Source organism: Ochotona curzoniae, unplaced genomic scaffold (assembly GCF_017591425.1).
Source record: "Ochotona curzoniae isolate NIBS_2020 unplaced genomic scaffold, NIBS_Ocur_1.0 contig_3819, whole genome shotgun sequence".
Classification (NCBI taxonomy): domain Eukaryota; kingdom Metazoa; phylum Chordata; class Mammalia; order Lagomorpha; family Ochotonidae; genus Ochotona; species Ochotona curzoniae.
In genome coordinates this window covers 26,367,988-26,389,950 of record NW_024466004.1, presented here as the reverse complement: position 1 = coordinate 26,389,950, position 21,963 = coordinate 26,367,988, and the positions used below count along the sequence as shown (strand labels likewise).

General features: G+C 38.1%; 1 protein-coding gene across 2 annotated transcripts in view; it reads right to left on the bottom strand.

The window, feature by feature from the left end:
* FAM135A (family with sequence similarity 135 member A) overlaps positions 1 to 8,986 on the bottom strand; it is a 100,510-nt gene extending 91,524 nt beyond the window's left edge. For both annotated transcript variants that reach the window (XM_040983607.1, XM_040983608.1), the window contains exons 1-2: positions 8,793 to 8,986; positions 7,146 to 7,234 (exon numbers count right to left, since the gene is read on the bottom strand). In XM_040983607.1, coding sequence (XP_040839541.1) covers positions 7,146 to 7,214 — 69 coding nt within the window. In that variant the 5' untranslated portion in view covers positions 7,215 to 7,234; positions 8,793 to 8,986. The remainder of the gene's footprint in view (positions 1 to 7,145; positions 7,235 to 8,792) is intronic.
* Between the last annotated feature and the right edge of the window lie 12,977 nt (positions 8,987 to 21,963).

Sequence of the window (21,963 nt, the reverse complement as noted above, 5' to 3'; positions counted from 1 at the left end):
TTAAAGGTTTTATTTATCTGACAAGCAGAATGTTGTAAAGAGAGAGAGGGACAGTCAGGGAAACAATGAGCTTCTCCATCAGCTCATTCACTCCCCCAATGGCTGCAACAGCTTACCCTGAGCCAGGCTCAAGCCAGAAGTCAGTTTCTTCCAGGTGGTTTCCCTACATGAGAAGGGTTTGGGCTAGCCCATGCTGCTTTCTAAGATGCATTGGCAAACAGCTGGCTTGGAAATAGGGCAGCTGGGACTCAAACTAGCAGCTATATGGGATGCCAGGACTGTAGAAGGTGGCTTAATATCACAAAATCAGTCCCTAAAGTAATATTTTTATATACTTAGTTAAATTATTATTAACTTCACCTGTTCTTTTTTAAAAAGTGGGTACATAAAATTTTAAATTATCTTTTCATATATTTCTGTTGGATAACACAGTCTACTCAAAGTCAAGTCATTTCTTTAACTGCTAGAGTGGACAGCAATCACCCCAGACATAACTCCAGGCACATGCAACTATGCACAGCTTCGAAGACCACAGAGATGCTAATTTCCATGGGTTAGTGGAGACCTACTATCCACAAAGGACAGTCCAGGCATGGGTATCTGGAAAAATGTGACAGATTCTCTGATACTAAAATAACAGTCAACTGCTTTAAATTCAGAATTCACCAGTGCTTCAGAACCTAAAAGACAGTGTGAAAATACCTTCAAAGGCACAAGCTGACAGGTCCCTTAAGATGGAATGGAGAACAAAGCAGCTCATCAATTCCCACAGAGTCAAGGAACAACCTGGATTATTCAACTATGGAGTTCAGATGCTCTGGAATGTTATTTCTCCTACAGCAGAGGGTAAAGAAGCTCAACAAGCATCTCCCTCACCAACCTAAGGAATACAGGGGACATGATCACTGACTATGGAGTCAACAATTCAAGATTCTAAATTCCCAAGTTAGCAGCCACATTCCACATCCAAACCACAGACAAATGGGCTCAAAGCTTCTAATATAAATATTCTGAAAAATGATACCCAAGAGACAGCACTTGAAATAAAAATCAATCCTGTCCAATTTATGGTTTAAAATTCCCTAGAAAGACTCCATGCTCATCATTACTCATTAAGAACAACATACTGGGGTCTGGTGCCATGGTTTGATTGGCTAATCCTCTACCTTGCAAGCACCAGGATCCTTTTAAGGCGTGGGTTCCTGTACTTCTGCTCCATTTCCCATCCAGCTCCCTGCTTGTGGCCTGGGAGAGCAGTGGAGGACGGCCCAAAGTCTTGGGACCCTGCAACTACCTGGGGGACGCGGAAGAAACTCCTAGCTCCTGGCTTTGGAGTAGCTCAGCTCCAGCTACTGTGGCCAACTGGGGAATGAACCAGTGGATGTAAGATCTTTCTCTCTCTCTGTAAATTTTTATTTCCAATAAAAATAAATAAATCTTAAAAAAAAAAGCACACAACATATTAACTTTCTGCTCCAGTTTAAAGAAAATCTTCAAGTCTTCAGCTAAATACTAAATTATGTGGTAAATTTGCATCTAGGGGTGACACTGAACAAAAAATAAAAAAATACATACCTTTAACTATTCATATACAAAGTAGTTGGAGTTCCGCATTACAGCAGATATATGGGAACTGATAGCAAAAGAGGCACTAGCAGATTTACACTCAGTTGAGGAGTGGGAACTGAGACTGATATTTGGGATTTGGGACCAAGGAGGGCAAGAACTTCTAATACATGTAGTAAAATTCAAGAATGTTAAACAGGAACACCATAGAACAGAGAAATTTCCCAGATTTGGAATGAGACAAAATCAGAAATGGTGTAATTTCCCATCAATTTTTCTTGGGTCTTTTCTAAAAGAGAAAACTGGAAGCCTAAAGTAGGAGCACTCCTAGAAGCCTGAAGAACACTGTTTTCTTGTGAATGCCAGAAGATCCTTGCAACAGCCACCTTTAAAAGATTGGGGAGAGAAGGAAAAGAGGTATGTGGTGGTACCTACACTTAGTAGCCACTGTTCCTGCATGTTGCTCACTTAGGGGATAGAACTCCAATTCACATAAGGCCCTGGCCCTTAGAGTCACTGGCCTGTGACCGACCAGACTATCCAGGAACAGACTGTAACCAACCAACCAGTGATACTCATATTAGCCCTGCTGTCTGCAAATTCTGGCCATTTAAGTTAGTGAAGTCCACCATGACAAGTTTAGTTTGGATTCTGAGCTACGACTTTATTTCCTGCTTACATTCAGTGCCTTTCTGGTTGGTGGTGACCCTGACACCTTATTCTCTTTGTAACGTAGTCCCTTTTGCAGGGGTAAGCATCATCAGTCACTGGATTATATCTTGCTGTAAGATGAACCAGCCACCTGTCACCTGCCTGATTCTGAAAGAGATGAAGATCATCTCCATCCAGGTGGCTTTTAAAGTTTTTTGCCTCAAAGTTACTCACATGTACAACACACTTTTACCAATAGCGTATTTCATCTTAAAAAGTGATTCAGCAAAGCTGACCTCTCAATACAGCCAAGGAATATGTAAAAGAAGAAAAATCACTTGTCTAGAATGTTTTGCAGCCATTTTTTACAGATCACAATGATTTTTTGAGGGATAGCAGCACGTTATAATGCACAAATTGCAGAAATATCTAAGAAAATAGGGTACAATTTTTTTCTGTTGGAGAGAGGGAAAGAAGACATTCGTTCAAAAGAAACAATGAGAATAGTTTGACAAATTATTAAAAAAAAACTTTTTCTGCTAATGATGCAAAATACAGATCAAATAAGCAATATAAAACAAGAAGCATACACTGAAAAATGGCACAAACACTCAGTAACACTTAACTATGCTACTTCATTTTTTCTGGTAAAAATCTAAAAAATCATTTCTCCACTTTACAGGCTATAAAACTAAGAAATAAAAAAGTTAGCATACCCAAGGTCACAGAGTAAAGAAAATGGTAAAAAGGAAAAACGTTCAAATATGTCAATCTTCATGCTTTATATTTGCCCCTGCAGACCCCTAAAATCCACACCTGAACTGCTGGAGGAATCAGAGTCAGGGAGACACACTGTGTCACCACTGAGAGAAAAATTAAAATTAGAATCAGTGGAAAACAAAAGCTTAGTAAACAACCTATAGTCAGTTTCTCAGGTATTTAACAGTTCCTAGTTTTTTTTCAAGTCTGACACAACAACAAAGGCATAGTTTTAAAGGCAATGTTCTTGTCCAACTACTTTATTGTCTTTGAGTAGTTATTCCCTAATTAAAGGGAAATACATCATTATGACTCTTGGAACAGAAAATACTCAAGAGTTAGGCATTGTGGCACAGCATGTTAAACTGCCTGTTGTTAAGCTGCCTGTTGTGGCACTGGCATCTCATATTTGAGGGCCAGTCCCAGTCACTCAGCTTCTGATCCAATTTCCTGGGAATGTTAATCTTGTTGGTTACATGGGAGACCAGGAGAACCCAGACCTGGCTATTGCAGACACATAAGGAGTGAACAGGCAATCTTGGTCTCTCCTTCCCGTTATGTCATGCTCTGCCTTTCAAGTTAGTCAATAAATCCTGCAAGGAGTGAGGGTGGGGACCCTTCTCTAAAAAAGAGCAAGACTGATTTGGGGTAAGTTTGTTAATATAACCCAAAATCCATACCAAAAATAATTTAAAACATATTATAGAAGGAATGTTGGGAATCTTACAGTATTTTCATGGTTCACTTATTACATGAAAGAAACACAGGGAAGGGAGGGGAAAGGAGCTGAAAAAGAAAGAGAGAAGGAAGGATGGATTTTTACTGCTCACTATGTGCCAATGAAAACTACCTCTGAGGTTATATGGGCTACAGAAAAATAAGACTTAACTTACTAAGGGCAGTTTATACCAATGTTTTGTTTTAGAACAAAACTGCCAGCAACATAACACAGAAAACCTTTAAATAAGCCATGTTACTATGTACCTTAAAAACGTCACAATAGCCAGCATTACCAAAAGCTGGTTACTCCTCTAACAGAAAAAGGAATTAAGAACCACAGTCATTCACTATCTAGTTCTGTTATCTGTCTAGCATTATTCAAGATAAGCACAGGATGTGTTGCTGAGAGCCTAGTAGCTTTCCTATGACTTACTGGCAGTTTGAAAACATGAAAGAGTGGACAGAACAGTTGTCGCTGCTCTAAAGATACAATAGTGAATGAGTGGCTGCATCCTGCAAGGGAAATTCAAGAAGGGTTCAATAAAGAAACCCTTAATCCAACTTGACTAAATTAAAATTTGTAAGGGGGGAGTGTGTTTCCTAAAACTTAACAGAAAACACTGTATCTCAGATATCTGAAAATATAATCCAGTCAGTCCACTCCTGGGAATCTATCCAAATGAAATGAAACTGGCATTTGAGACAGTTGTCTTTAACCCCATGTTTATAGCAGCTCAACTCAGAACAGAAATGGAAGCAACCCAGACACTCAGCAACTGACGATTAGATTAGGAAAGCGTATGTATGCACTATGGAATACTACTCAGCCATAAAGAGAATGAAATCCTGTCTTTTGCAAGTAAATGAATACAACTGGGAGCTATGATGCTTAGTGAAACAAGCTAGTCCCCCAAAGACAAACATCATATGTTTTCCCTAATCTATGATCACTAGTACGGACTACAAAAAATGCAGTCTATAGGTGCAAGAGTGAGTGATATGCTGCGATTTGATTATTGTATACAGTCTTTGTTTACACTCCCAAGGAATAGAATGGTTTTGTTTTTGTTGTGGCAATCTTCTATTGCCATGTGTTGGTATCTTTATCTAACGGAGTAATAAACCTGTGATTATAAAGAGAAATGGGAGTAGGTTATTGTAAAAAAAAAAAACATGATGGAAAAAAAAAGAGAAGGGTGGTGTGGGCAGGTGGGAGAGCAGGATATAAAGCACCACTGAGATCCTAAATCTGTGTTGCAGAAGACATGAAATCTGTCTGCTTTACAAAAAATTTTTAAAAGCAAAATAAGTGAGCTAGAAATAAACTAAAAATTCAGGGGCAGAATCAGGAAGAATTTTGGATGGGGCACACACACAACTCCATGGCTTGGATAATAACAGCATTTGATTTCCAAACTGGAAATTAGCTGTACTATTTTTCTTAATATCTAATGCATGTTTTACAAATAACTTTTTGCCAAAGAAAAAATGCAGACAACTATTAACAGAATTCTATACTACCAAAATAACTTAGAAATACTTTCAAATATTCTGCATGTTTAGACAGAAACCTTAACCCCTAAAACAAAATAAACCATTATTTTCTCAGGTTTTCAGCTGAGACAATTCACCGTTTTTTTGTTGTTGTTGTTCATCAAAATAAAAGCAACATATCAAGTAGGAGCTTTCATTCAATGGGATACCATTTCTGATCCCTTTATATAAATCAAGAAAAAACAATTTCTAATTTTAAATTTAGCACATCACACTGATAACCAAGGACACACCTATTTAAAAATCCATCTTTAAAAATGAAATTGTGAAAATCACCATAGAGCTGCTCCATTCCCAAAACATCGATATATGTCCAACAGCTTGTGCTCTGTAACTTTTCTGACAAATTACTAGCTTCATAAGAATGCCTCCTTCTGGGCCCGGCGCGGTGGCGCAAGTGGTTAAAGGTCCTCGCCTTGCACGCCCGGGATCCCATATGGGTGCCGGTTCTAATCCCGGCAGCCCCGCTTCCCTTCCAGCTCCCTGCCTGTGGCCTGGGAAAGCAGTCGAGGATGGCCCAACGCTTTGGGAACCTGCACCCGCGTGGGAGACCTGGAAGAGGCTCCTGGCTTCGGATCGGCATAGTATCGGCCCGTTGCGCTCACTTGGGGAGTGAATCATCGGACGGAAGATCTTCCTCTCTGTCTCTCCTCTCTGTATATCCGCCTTTCCAATGAAAAAATAATAAAAATAAATCTTTAAAAAAAAAAAAGAATGCCTCCTTCTATACCCCCTTCTGTATCTTATTCCTATCCATTTTCAAACCTTCTTCCTCAAGGACAGAATGCGATCACAACAAAAGCAAAACCTCATTTCAAATCTACAAATGTCCACCCTTGCCCTTTCTCACCCTAAATACCTGCCCATTCTCAAAGGTCTAAATGTACAGTAAACAAATAAAGAACATAAGACAACAGAAATTAAGGAGGTTACAGAACACACATACATAACTTCTTCATCTCTTTTCAGGGTCAACTTCCAGCAAATAAACAGTATATGTGTTTTGGGCTCAGCACAGTAGACTAATGGCTAAATCCTCACCCGTGATCCCATATGGGTGTTCATTCATGTTCCAGCAGCCTTGCTCCCCATGCAACTTCTTTCTTGTGGCCTGGGAGAGCAGTCAAGGATAGCCCAGGCCTTGGGACCCTGCACAGGTCGGGGAGACCCTACACCCTGTGTGGGTGACCCAAAAGAAACTCCTAACCTGGCTTCAAATTGGTTTATCTTTGGCCACTGCAGCCACTTGGGGAATAGAATTAGTGGACGGAAGTTCTTCCTGTCTGTCTCTTTCCAACAAAAATAAATAAATTAAAAACCTGAGATTAAAAAAATAAGTATTTATACAACAATTCTTGTCTGTATTTTTAAATGATCATGGCTTTGGTATTCAGGGTTACTGATTGGCCACTTTACTACCCACACTTCATAGGTGGAGTCACCGTGGGATAAAGGTAAGTGGCTTGTGCAAACTTACGTTATGAGTCATCGTGAGAGTATAGAACTTCTGACTTACAGTGCTAGTACGCTGTCTACCACTAAGAGCACAGAATCAGTACTTCAAATAGCCCAAATATCAACAACCTATATATATTTATTTCTTGTAATGAACAGTTACTTAAAAACAAAAACACCAGCCTCACAAGAGCATGTTTCTTTCAGAAGTAGTGGTAATCTCTCTAGACGCATTGACAAAATAATTTTCAAAAAACCCTTAAAAAGTTGACAAGTTGCTCATCTCCTCATGCACACAATAATTGCTGATTCTCCTACACGTGGCTTACTGATACTAGATCTTTCTACGTTCTCTTTAAGTCACTCTGAGTAAGGTACTACATTTCTTGTACCTTGGTATTTTCTTTCTTAAAATGGAAACAGAAAAACTTAATTCCTACCTGACATAGACAACACAAGGAAGAATTTACTTTCTGAGGACTGCTTTGAGATTCCAGCAGGAAATACATAATCCAGCTGATCTTCAACCCTAGAATAAAGGCAAACTTCACTGAGAGTAATTGCTTCAGCAGACGCCTCTAAAATGATGCTATATTTATCAGAGTTAAGTTTTACTTCAATGAAGTCTTTATCACAATGAAGGAAGGAAACAAGTTCCAAAACTCTTTTCAAAGCTTTGCCAAACGAAAAGATTTAATATTTCTGTTCTCACGTTACTGCTTCTTCAGTAAGCACCGATTCTAAAATTAGCAGAAATCACATGCATTGATTACAGATCAGACTCTCAAGAAAATGATGCAATCAACTGCAACAGCAAAAGTTTAGTTTCAAACAAGGAATTAAAAAAAAATTTTATTCAAGGTTAGTTCTCAGATAACTGGATTCATCAGGGAGAACAGTAATATTATCAAACATCCAGCATATGTTTATCAGTTCACATTTAACACATCTTAGACCTTCATTAACTTCTTGAGATCTGTACTTGACTTCCTCTCTGGGACTCAACATCAGGTAAACACTCTTAATAACTGAAGCTTCAACCCAGTAAGTATAACAGGTTTATTGCTACTGCCACTCTTGTGGTATTCCCAGATGGTGAAGAAAGAAAATGCAGAGATCTTAGGAATCTGGAAAATGGACCAAGTACTGAGTGGATACCTAAGTTAGGGTGAAGAGAGAAGAGAGCAGATAGGTGCACACGTTAGAAAGAATTCTTCTGGGATTTCATAGAAACACACACACAATCTGAACAGGATCAATCTACAAAAACAGGAAAACAGATGAGGGCGTGGGGGAGGAGTCTAAATTACAGCCTAGAAATGGGACTAGATTGGAAAAACGACCGGGTGGCAGGGGTTACTAGAAGGGTGATGGAGTAGGGTACCAAAACAGCCCAAGAAGGGGAGCCCCTGAAGCTAAGGTGGGCATAGCGCAAAGCGATGCTCAACACACCTCCCCCTCTGCAACCAACGAGAATGAAGTTGTGAAAGGAGTTTAAAAAAGAAAAAAGAGGGAAAGAAAGCCAAGGAAGAAATTACAGAGATAACAGCGTGAGAAGCCGAGGTTAAGCAGCTCCAGGCAGGGACCCGCCAGACAGCGACGGGGAAGAAACCGAAGGGAGCAAAAAGCACACACTGCCTTCCAACCGAGGGAGCCCCCTGCCCACCCAGGCGGCAGGGAAAGTGGGAGGAAAACACACAGAAAGAACCACGCAAGGGAGATAAAGCGCGGACGGGGCGGGGGATCCCAGATGCAGCGGCGGACCAACGGCCAGCGAAGGTGGGTTCCCGCGGAGCCGGCCGAGGGACGCGCGGCTGGCGCAGGGCCGGCGGAGAGCACCAGGGCCAGCCGACCGCCTCGGCCCCTCGCCTCCCGGGGAGCGCCCGGCAGCGCCGTCCCCGCCGACCTTCAGAGGGCCCGGGCCGGGTTTCCACCGCGAGCAGCCGTGGGACGCCGGCCGCAGCCGGAGAGCGCGGGACGGAGCAGCAGGGCAGGCCTCTCTGCCCGGCCCCTGGGAGAGAGGCGCGGCCGGAGGGGTCGCGGGGGTCTGCAGCCGAAGGAGCCGGGGGACAGAGTTAGGGGCTTACCTCCGGCCGCGCCTGGCCTCTTCCCCGGCCTGTCGGACGGAGCAGCTCGTCGTCCAACTGCAAGAAGACAGCGCTGCCCGGGTCAGCACCATCCCGCCCGGGGCCCCCTTCTCACATCGCCATCGCAGCAACCGCAACCACCGCAACCTGGGAGCCGGCTCGTCACCGCCGCTCCGCCGCTGGCCCGGCGCCGCTCCGGAGCATGCGCAGTCGCCCCAGTCCCGCGGGATCCCGGGGCCGCCCGCTCTACCTGAGATCAACAGGTCCCCGGCCGCCCGGCCCCGCCCCCGGCCTCGCTCTCACCTCCCCCGCCCCTCGCGCAGAGCAGGCCACGCCCCAGGGCTCCACGCCCCGCCCTCAGGAGCCCGGCGGCCGCTCCGCTTTCCAGAACCAACTGAGATTTGGAGATTTGTTCACCCTGCGAGGCTCTCGCTCCCGAGTTCCCGCGAGAATGGGAGTTTGGCGTCAATAAAAGGCGCGAGCCAGGCTGAGGGCGACGCTGAGTGGAAGGGGGTGCTTCTAGGGTATGTTGGAAGGCACCAGAGGAGGGCTAAAAGAGGAAAGGCCAAGACTTCATTTGTTTGACTTGCTGGATTGTTTGCGTTCTTCTCTTTTCGACTCCGAAAGCAACTCACGTAGATTCCGGTCCCTGCACTTGTGGATTTGCCCGAGATGCGAGGAAGCCGTGGGGCGTTCCTGCTGGCTCCGGGACCAGGACTGTGTTGCGTTTGGGGGCAAAATGTGGGTGCTGATCTGATGGCTTCTTGGTTGGTGACGCCCAGAGGAGTGAAAGGAAATCGATAACGTTCTTAAGTCCATTTACACAAGCCCTGGAGGCATAGTGTTTGATTCATCTTTTATTTCACTTGCCCCCCAACCCCCAAAAACTGGTGCTTTGACATGCTAAGAGTCAAACCCATAAATTGGACATTTCCCTGAAAAGTATTTACTGTACCCCTCAAAACTATCCAAAACTCTCATCTTCCTGTCCTTCAGAAATGAGGTACAGAACGTTCTGAATAATCATGACATAGTGTTAAGTCACTTTAGTGACTATTCCCCGTGCTCTGATTCTCCCCCTGTTGTATGCTGATTAATCTGAATACTTTTCCCCTCGTATTTCATTTTATTCCGTCTAACCCCTCAGATTTTAAGATGATAGAGGAAAAAAGTTCCCTTTCCCCGTATTTGTTCTTCATTTTTGAATCTAATACAATAGAACAATTTGTGGTGCATATAATTACATGAGTAATTAAAGCCAAGGCAGTGAAGAAAATTGTGGGTGCAATGTATGTGCTAAAAATGAATTAGGAGGGGCGGGTGCTTGCACAGCGGTTAAGGTGCCACTTAGGACCCTGGCATTCCACCAGTGACTCCTGCCTAATGTGCAACCCGGGAGGCAGCAAATGATGGCTCTGGTAGCTCTCTTGGGATACCGAAACTGCATTGCTCCCTTTGCCCATTATCATCCCTAGCTGCTGCAAACATTTGGTGAATGATCCAGTAGATGAACGGTCTGCCTTTCAAAGTAAAAATTAAGTAATGTATAAAATACATGGAGGATGGATGAGAGTGATGATGGCTCCCAGTAATGGCAATAGATTCAATGCCACCAAACAGTGAACTTTTAAAATGAAAATTTTATGTATTTTTTACTACAATAAAGCTTCGTGCATTCATACAGGAGTAATGGTTAAGTCTTATGACCTTGGCCTATTAGGGAACAGGTTTTGGCTTCTTTGAACATAATTAGAAGTGATATTATCCAAGCATTTGTGTGAATAGCTTGTTATTCTAGATTCTATTCTGTCATTTCCTATACAGCCCTGTGCGATTTTTACTATACTTTCTAGAAGGGTTTTTATTGCTTATTTTAAAACTTGAACTGTAGTTTCACAGTGAAAGCATTTTCTATTCTAGATTTGACTGTCTCTTAGGAGAATGTACCAGTTATTTGCATTTGCAACTTCATCCCTAAATTATAACCTGTGCCAAAGTTTCTTTCATGTTGTTTTGTTATTTTTATTCAAGTCCAATTTTAGAATTCTCCATGTGCCAGGCAATGGGTCTTAGAAGACACCAGCAGGAACTTAGGTAGAGTGTTTGTACAATCACCTTATGGTTGTTGGAGCTGAGAAAAACAATAATCCAATTTAGCTTTGTGAGAGGTCGTGAATCTGGAAACACTTCCAGAAAAAAAAAATACTCCAGAGCGCTGATGAAGTGAGATATTTGGTGGCTGGGCAGCAGATAGGACTGTTGGGGAAAAAAAAGAAAAAGAAAAACCACTTATGTAAGTGAGATGCTGATCTTTGCACTGAATTAAAACTAAACTTTGGTATCACTGCTTGGGAGGTGAGGTAGTAGGTGAGGATCATGGTGCCCCTTTAAGGGATAGTCAGATCAGCATCAATTCAACTAGTAATTTTTATTGTTTGTATATGGGGAAAATTCTGTTAGTTACTGATGGAACAGTGAAAACTAAGTCTTGGGGTATTCGCAGTCTGGTACAGGGATACAGGCATGTGAAGCAACTAAACACTGAAAAGGAATTAAAACTGGGATAGGGTTGAGGTTGTTTGACAACTCATAATCAACCAACTTAGAGATTTAGACATGACATCCTGGAAAGTGTCCATTGGTAGGAAGATTTAAATAATTTCTCAAAGAAAAAAAGAGAGAAACAATCATATCACAAATAAAACTGTCAAATTACCTGGGTCCTAGCTGGAGATTCTGTGGTATACTGTGTAATATTCGGTTTCCTAACTAGTCCACGTCTTGGTTTTCTCTAAAATAACAAGAATTTAAATTCCATTGAATTTGAAAAAAAAAAGAATTTGTTTCAGAAATATTACAATTCTAAATTTTTTTCTCCATTTATCTCGTCAGGTTTTGTATTACCTTTTGTGTTGCTAATAAACATTTTTTGTGCTGCATTAGTATGCATTAAGCTAAATCTTACCTATGTTGTTTCCATTCTGAGTTCTAAGTGTTCAAAGAATGCAAGGTTAGAAATTCCTTTCTTGCTACAAGTGGTTTACATGATTTGACCTGGGTTTTTGAGTCTCTAGCAAACCCTTGTATTGGAATATTCTTACAGGCTGAAGATTCAGTTGTCTTCCTCCTGCACAATTGAATAGTATTGACTAAGTTAAAGATTGAGACAGTAGAAGAAATGAATATTGGAGATTTGGAACCAGCCTCAAGGAAAGATTTCTCATATTTTTTAAGTTGCTATATGTTAATTTGCCAAGCAAATATGCTTGTTTTTCCTCCATGAGGTTTTTCAGTCTTTAAAATATTTCTGTTGCTTTGAGTATGGTAGCTGTCAACTTTGAAATTTTAGATTAAATATAATATTTAATAAGACAACTTTTTCCAACAATATGATTCCTTTTGGAATTTTATACAGGGAAATTGTAAACTGATTTTTGGTAAATTTAGGTTTTCATCTAATAAAGTATTATGAATACTAATAAAGTATTAACCCTCCTTTTGAAGCATTAAACTATATGCAAATACTTGAAGAAGTGCAATTAGTACTGAAGGGTAAGTTCTTTAATGCAGATTTTGTTACTTTAACAAGAAACATGAGATTGAGCACAACAGTTTCATTAGGGGACTTTCATGGGTTAGTAACGACTACAAACCAGATTGGCAAATGTTTCTTAAGAACTTGATATTTTAATATTACTTCATGACTTAATAGCCACGGCCTTGTGGGGGGGGGGGGACAAAAGACCTGATATAGAACTTAATTACCAGGTTTTTCTTCATTGCAAAGTAATAGCAATCCTTTAGTTTTTAAAATGCTTACTTTCATCTTTTATTCTTTTTTTTTTTTTTTTTTTAGTAAACCAATGTTGATTGCTTCTGGGAGGAAAACTTGGAAGCTGAGGTGTTTCATGAGGGATGAGAAGGTAAAGTTCTGGATTTCATGCTAGTGGTTATATTAAAGGGGAAAAAATGAGAAGATAAATACTCTTATAATGATTGTAGTACATGTTTTTAAAGACGTTTTTACTGTAAGAAACTCTGATATTGCATTTTCTTGGAATTGCATTCACACTGGGTGTGGTAAGGGGCAAACGGTGGCTTCTTGGTTGCAGCTCAAACTTGCTAGGTTTCCCATTGATGGAGTGTCTGCTCGGATCATTCCGAGTGAATATGACAGAAGACATTTCTCCCACCACTACTCTGCTGAATCATTCTTGTGAAGTATAATTATCCAGGATCAAGTGACAACCTTGAAATGATTTCTAAATTGCTTGCCTCTTTATATACCTGAAGCTTACCATGTTTTCTTAAAATGTAATATTTATAGTAATTATAATTCACTCTGTGATAGCAGATATAGGAGGGCAATTTTATTTTCTAATGACTCAGATGTTATTATCTCGAGTCCTGATCTGTAAATCAACTCCCATCACACAGCTGTGCTTCACACCAGCCTATTTCACTTAGATATCTTGCTGCACCTTCTTATTCAGCAGACCATAAGCTGGGCTCTTTCTGCTCTCCTTTCCCTGTTGGTATTCTAGAAATGTCACTTATATTGGCTTATAGTATTGCTCAAGTCTCCTATGTTTCTTTATTTTTGTTTTGTAAGCTATTGAGAATCGAGCATTACGATGTGTATTATAATGGTGGCTTTGCTATTTCTCCTTGTAGTTTTATCAAAACTTGTATGCTTCAAATATTTAAAAAATTTTTTTAAAAAGCATTTATGTTGAGGCTGACATGATGATGTAACAAGATAATCCTCTGCCTATAGTGCTAGTATTCTACATGGTGCTGATTCTAGTCCTGGCTGCTCTATTTCCAATCCATCTTCCTGATAATGGCCATTGGTCCCTCTACCTACGTGGGAGATCAGGAAAATTTCCAGGCTCCTGGCTTCAGACTGGCTCAGCTCTGGCCATTGTGGCCTTTGGGGAGTGAATCAATGGATGAAAATTTCCATCTCTCTCTCTCTGTTTTTTCAAGTAAAAAATATTTTTAAAATAAGTGTTTATGTTAAGGATAGCTAGATCCTTTCAGAGAACTTACTTCTTCATCATTATAAAATATTCCCCTTTCCTTGGTAAAAATTTATTACTCAGATATTCACTTTGTCTCTCAGAAATTAAGCCATTTCAACTTTCCTTTAAGTCATGTTATCATGGTATATAAGTTTAAGCATACTGGTATTCATATTTAAATTGTATTTCTTGAAGACCTCTTTCAATGTCTTGCTTTCATATTTAAACTGACAATCCCAGGCTTTAAGTTGGAATATTTAGGCCATTCACATTTATGTAACTTTTGATATGGCAGGGGTTAAATATACCACCTTTCTGTTTATAACTTTTGTTTTTTGTTACTCCCTTTTTCTTTTAGTTATCTTACTTTGCCTTAATAGTTTTTTTTGAAAAAAAATTAATGTATTTTCATTTCATTCAAGATACAGAGACAGAAACCTTCCATCCACTAGCTCATCTTCCGTGCCTACACCAGCCTAGAACTTGATCCAGCTCACCTATTTGGATGTTAGGGATGCTATTATTTGTACCATCATCTTGTGCTTTCCAGGGTATGCACCAGCAGCCAGCAGGGTCAGAATAGAAAGAGTCAGGACTCACTGCAGGCAACCTTACATTGGATATGGGCATTCCAAGAAACAACTGTTGTGCAATATGCTTGCCCTTCATTAACAATTTAAAATTATACCATTCTATCTCCTTTGCAGGTTTGCTAGCTATTTCTATTTTTATGGTATTTCAGAGGTTAATTTAAGGTTTAACATGTTAAAATACTCTTTTGACTTGTCTTGATATACTTTCAAGTAATATTACACCATGTTACGTATGGTATAGAAAGCGTACAACTGCACACTTCTGATATTCCTTTCAGCTTTTATGCTCTATATATTTTATTTCCACATTTGGTATTTACCTTAAATATTACTTGTTCATTATGATTTAGCTGTTTCTTTGCCACATATTGTCTGTATAATTTTGAGGAATATTCCTTTTATACCTAATTTGTGCAGGCCTTTTATCATGAAGGGATATTGAATCCTATCAAATGCTTTCTACACAACTTTTGCGATGATCATATAATTTTTCATTCTGCTGATGTGATTTATGATATTAATGATTTACAAATGTGACCCACCCTTGCATCTCTGGGATAAGTCCTACTTGAATGTGATATATGGTCATTTTTTATGTGGTGTTGGATTCAGTTTGCAGGTATTTTATTGAGGATTTTTGCATCTGTGTTCATCAAAGATTCATGCTAATAGTTTTCTTTTTGTATTGTGCCTTTGTTTTGTTTGGTATCAAAGTGATATTTCATCAGAGTTTGGCAAAGTTCCATCCTGTTCACTATTTTGTAATAATCTGGAACGTATTGGTGTTCTTCTTTAACTGTTCTGTAGAATTTAACAATAAACTCTCAAAACCTATAGTTTTCCTTGACTGGAAAACTTTTAATTACTGTTTTGTCTATTGCTTGTTATGGATCTGTTTAGATTTTTCTGTATCATAATGTAATCCTGGTAGCTTATATATTCAGGAAATTATATGTTTCTTCACGGTTTCCTAACACATTTGTATATAGTAGTTTATACTAGCTTCTTATTTCTGTTTTGGAAGTGTCAATTGTAATGTCTTCTTTTTCATCTTTCATTTGATTTGAGGTTTATTTTCTCATTTTTCTTTGTTCATCTGGTTAAAGTCTTGTTTGTTGTATTTATTTTCTCAAAAAACTATTTTTTGTTTTGTTAAGCTTTTTATAAAGTTTTAATGTCATTTATTTCTGTTCCTATCCCTATTTTTTCTCATCTTGTGTTAATTTTGTGCATGGTCTCTTTTGCTTTTCTATGTCCATAAGATGCAATACCGAATCATTTTCTGAGAACCTTCTCTTTTTAATGTTATCATACAATGCTGTATAATACATTCTTAATACAATTTTTATTATATTCTACAAATATGTTGTATTTATACTCATTTCACAATGGCTAGTTTTTCCATGTTTTTGTAAATGTTTTATTGTTCTTTCTGTTGATTTCTAGTTTTGTTCCTTTGTAGTCTAAGATACATACTGTGATTTCAGTCTTTTTAAATTTACTGAGACTTGGTTTTTGAACTAGTATATGATCCAACTTAGAAAATATTTTAGGTGCTAATGAGAGGAAGGTGTGTTCTGTAGCTATTGGATAAAATGGTTTGTAAATTTCTCTCAAGTCCATTTATTTACTCAATTATATGGCTGGGTTCCAATGTATGTTTGTTGATTTGCTATCTGTCCACCGAAGACAGTGAGGGTACTACAGACCCCACTGTCATTGTATATGTGACTATTTTGCCCATTAGGCCAAAAAAAGTACTTTCTGTAATTGTCTGGGAGGTTTTGTTCTGGGTTTATATACATTTATGATTGCTGTAGCTCCTTGCTAAATCAATCCTTTTATTTTAGTTTTTGATGTGATGCCTACTTTGTTTGATATGAGTATAGCTACTCCTGCTTGTTTGTTTTGCTTCCTTTTGCCTAGAATATCTTTTTTGAGACCTTCAGCATTTGTGTTTCTTTGTGAAGTGAAGTGAATTTTCTGTTGGCATTGGGTCTTATAGTTGGGTCTTAGTTTTTCATACATTTAGTCAACTTAAATCTATGGGAACTTTTACTGATTTACATTCAAAGTTAGTATTTATTTTCTAAGAATTATCATCTATCATTTTATCATTTGATTATTGGTCATACTTGCCCCATTAGAGAATATTATGGTGTTAAGTGTTTTCATGCTGTTTGTTTCTGTTAGACTCCTTTCTAAATTTCTTGTAGCTTTGGTTTGGCGGTGATGAATTCTCTGTTTTTGCCTATCTTAGAGGAACCTTACTTCTCCCTCATTTCTAAAGAATAATTGTGATGGATATTAAATTCACAGTTGGAAGACACCACCTCCCCCTACTTTAGATCTTGAATTCACTGTTTGTAGGAATGTAAACTAGCATAACCACTATCGAAGCAGGCATTGATCTTCTTGGAAGAGAGGTGAAGTTGTGATTACATCAACAATCATCACCAAACACACCCCTTGCAGAGAGTAGAGAGCTACCACACCTAACTTGAATGTCACCCTGGATTCTTTCCCTATACTTGAATACTGACAATAGCTTCTTTGCCCCACCCAGTGCATACCTCTGGATATACACGAAAGGGGTAGATTTTGAGAGAGGCACAGTTTAAAGATCAGAGATCTCAGATGAGAAAACTAAGTATTTCCACAAATGCTTAAAAATAAACACAAAAATATAGGAAACAGGAAGAAAACAACGTGTCTCCCCAAAGGAGCACAAAAACACTTTATTAGATAAAATCGATGAAATGCCTAAAAATGAGTAGGAAAAAGTGATCACAAGATCACTTTTAAAAAACATGTAAGTAAATTAATGAAATAAAGGAATGTATATATGATATGGATAAAAAGTTGCCAAAAGATTGACATATTGAACATCAATCAAACTAAAACATTAGAAATTAAGAATTCAAGGTCAACTAGAGAATACAGTGGAAAGCTTTAACAAAAGATGTGGTGAGGCTGAAACAAGAATATCCAAGGTAGAAGACAAATTTTTGGAAATAGTCAAACGAAAAGAACAAGAACAAGGAGGAGGAGAGGGAGAAGAATAAAAAAATGAAAGTAGTGTTCAAGTAGTGTGAGATATCAAATGACCAAATGTACACGTCTTAGAAGTTCCTGAAGACATGAACGAAAGAATGGACTGGAAGGCCTATTCAACAAAATAATAGTAAAGTTGTCCTGATTTGGAGAAAGAAGGGGAAATTCAAACACAGGAAGCACATATAATTCCTAATTGACATGATAGGAAAACAATTTCTCAAAGACAAATAACAGTCAAACTTTCAACAATAAAAGGTAAAGAAAAGATTCCAAAAATTGCCTGAGACAAATGCCAGATTGTTTTTGGAAGATCCTCAATCAGAATAATAGATGATTTTTTTACCAGAACTCATACAGGGTAAATGATATGTAGTCCAAGTCCTAGAAGAAAGAAACTGTCAATCCAAAACTCTGTATCAAGAAAAGCATTCATCAATAAATGAAGGTGCACTAAATACTCTCAAAAACAAGCATCAACTGGAAGACTTTGTCACCAAAAGTCCAGCCTTACTAATGATTCATAAGGGTACATTACACACAGAAGCAAAGAATGATTGTCATCGTTTTAAAAGAACATGAAGGCAGAAAACTCTCCTGGTTAAAGTATGAAAGAAATCCAAAGCAAACTAAATTAATATTTATGGAAAAATGGTAGGATCAAGTTGTTAATTACCAATAATAACCTGGATGTAAATGGCTTAAATTCTTTATTCAAAAGGTATACACTGGCAAAATGAATAAAAAGCTTAAATCTAGCTATCTGCTGCCTATGAGAAATACACCTCACCAACAAAGACATAGACAACCTGAAAGTTAAAGATGGAAAAAGCTATTTAATCTTAATATCAGACAAAATAGACTTTAATCCAAATATTGTTAAGAAAGATGAATATGAGCATTATATAATGATTAAAGGATCAATTCAATGGGAAGATGTGACTGTAGTAAATGTGTGTGAAACCAAAGCCAGAACAACTGGCTATTTAGAATAAAGGTTAATGGAGTTAAATGGACACATAAACCCCCGTTATGTAATATAAATATATAATAGTAATGGGGACTTCAAACCATAGTTTCAACAGTGGACAGATCAACTAGACAGAAAACCAACAAAGAAACAACAGTTAATCGACACTATAGACCAAATGGAACTTACTAAAATCTACAGAAAATCTCATCTCATAATTGCAGAATACACATTCTTTTTAGCAGTTCATGGAAGTTTTTTTTGTTTTTGTTTTTGTTTTTGTTTTTGTTTTTGTTTGTTTTTTTTTTTTTTTAGGTTAGACCATATGTTAGGCCAAAAAGTTCTCATCTTGCATGTGCTAGAATCCTATATGGGCACTGGTTCTAATCCTGGTGGCCCCACTTCCCACTCTGCTCCCTGCTTGTGGTCTGGGAAATCAGTTGAGGACAACCCAAAACCTTAGGACCCTGCACCTGCGTGAGAGACCTGTGAGAAGCTTCAGTCTCCTAGCTTCAGATTGGCTCAGCTCTGGCTATTGTGGCCACTTGGGGAGTGAATCAACAGACAGAAAATCTTCCTCTCTATCTTTTTTCCTCTCTGTATATCTGAGTTTCAAATAAAAATTAAGAAAAAAAATATATCTGTTTTGTTCCAGCTTGGAATGAAGCTTGAAATGAACAACTTAAGAAATTCTAGAAAGTAAGCAGATATATAGAGACTGAATAATAAATATTCTTCTGAATGGATAGTGGGTCACAGAAGAAATAAAAATATTCCAGAGACAAATGAAGATGACAGTCTACATAGCAAGAAACTTATGGAATATAGCAAAATCAATGTTAAGAATTAAGTTTATAGCAAATAGTGCCTACACCAAGAAATTAGAAAGTCATAAAATAAATGATACTTGAAAAACACTAACAAACCCAACATTAGTCGTAAGAAAGAATTAAAGTTAGAGAAAAATGTACAAAATTGAAGCAAAAACAATTCCAAAGATATGTGAAATTAATAGATGATTTTTCGAAAAAAATAAAATTGTTACATCACTGGTTCAACTAACAAAAAGGCAGAGAGAAGACCTAAATCAATGAAATCAGAGATGAAAAGGGGAGATGAAACACAAAGAATCAACAGAAATTACTACATATATATGTATGTCAACACATTGGAAAATCTGGAAGCAATGGATAGATTTTTGGGTACATACAAACTACCAAAATTGAGCCACGAAGACATAGAATGTCTAAATGGATGAATAGCAAAACAGAGATTGAATCAGGAATAAAGGCCCTCCTAACAAAGAAAAACCCAGGACTAATTGGCCTCACTGCTGAATTCTATCAGAGTTTTCAACAAGAACTAATACCAATTATGTTCAAACTGTTCAAAACAGTTGAAAAAGGAAATCCTCCCAAACTCCTTCTATGAGGCTAGCATCACTTCCATTCCAAAACCCGAGAAAGATATAAGAAAGAATGTGAACTATAGACCAATATCCCTGATGAACATAGATGCATAAACTCTCAATAAAATTCTATTTAATAGAATTCCAGAATACATCAAAAGTATCTTTCACCTGGACCAACTGGGATTTGTCCCTAGTATGTAGGGATGGTTCAATATAAGCAAATCAATAAATATGATCCATCATATTTACAAATTGAAAAATAAAGATCATATGACTATCTCATAGAGGCAGACAAAGTATTTGATAAAATGCAATACCCTTCATAAAAAAAATAACCTTAAGCAAATTAGGTATAGAAGGAACATCCCTTAACACAATACAATTTACAACAAGCCCATAGTCAACATCATATTGCATGTGGGAAATTTGGAAGCATTTAGCCAAGATCCAACCAGGCCAGATTGTCCACTTTCACCAATACTATTCAGTATAGTTCTGGAAGCTGGTTAAAGAGTGCTGTTAGGCAAGGACAAGAAATCAAAGGGATGCAAATTGAAAAGGAAAAAGTCAAATTATCCCTGTTTGCAGAGGAAATGATTCTATATACAATGGAACCAATAGACTTCACTAAGAGACTATTGGAGCTCATAAGAGAGTTTGGTAAATTTACAGGGCATAAAATTAGCACACAAAAATTAATAGCCTTTGTATATAGACAATGGCATAGCCAAGAAAGAACTTGTAAGATCACTTCAAATCACCTGGCTACAAAAACAAAACAAACAAACAAAAAAAACCCTCTTACATATCTTGGAGTAAATTTAACTAACAATGTGAAAGATCTCTAGAATGAAAATTATAAAACATTAATGAAAGAAATGGAAGACAGAAAAAAATGGGAAAAATCTTGGATTTTCACAGATTGGAAGAATTACCATCATCAAAAAGCTCACACCACCAAAAGTAATTTGCAGATTCAATGCCATCATAATAAAAATGTATGACTTTCTTCTTAGATCTTGAAAGGAAAAAGAAAACACTGAAAATTCATATGGAAACACAAAGAGCCCTAATTAGCTAAAACAACATTAAAGAACAAAAACTAAGCTGGAGACATCACAGTCCCAGATTGAAGTCATACTACTGGGCAGTTATAGACAAAACACCTTGATACTGGCAGAAAAATAGACATGAATAGAATAAACATCCCAGAATTTAATGCACTCATCTATTTATCTTTGTCAAGTGATATGAAACCAATCCCTGAAGCATGAACAGTATTCAAAAAATGGTGTTGGGAAAATTTGATCTGTATATGTAGAATCATGTAGAATCGTGGAACAAGAGCCTAACTTTTCACCTTATACAAAATCAACTCAAAAGTTGGTCAAAACCTTTGACCAGATACCAGTACATTACAGAGAAAACATCATGGACACTGGAAGACATAGACAAATAGTTCTTGGAAAAGATCCTAGAAACATGGTCATAATAACAAAAATAAGCATGGGAATACTTATGAAAACTATGAAGCTTCTGCAATGCAAATGAAACCATCAACAGTCAAGGAGTTTCACTTCACTCCATTTAGAATGGCTATCACCCAAAAATCAAGCAGCGAATACCAGTTGGGCTGTGTGTGGTGGTGGTCACGGTGGGCGGATGTGCCCTATTCCACTGTTGGTGAAAATGTAAAATATAAACAACTATATGGAAGACAGTATGGAGATTTCTCAGAGATGGGAAAATACATGTACCATGTGACCCAGCATTCCATTCCTGGAAATTTACCCAAAGGGAATGAAATCGGCACATGAGTGTTATTTATATGCCATGTTTGTTTCAGCACAATTCACAATGGCCAAGATATAAAATCAACTCAGATGTTCAACAACTGATGACTTAATAAAGGAAATTTCATAGATATACACTACATAATTCTACTCTACTCTGCTATATATACACTATGGAATACTACTCAGCCAGAAAAAGAATAAAATCTTGTCTTTTGCAACTAAATGGATGGAACTAGAAATCATTATGATTAGTAAAATAAGCCAGTCTCAAAAAGGCAATGTATATTTTCTCTGTTATGCAGCAGATAATATGGGATACAAAA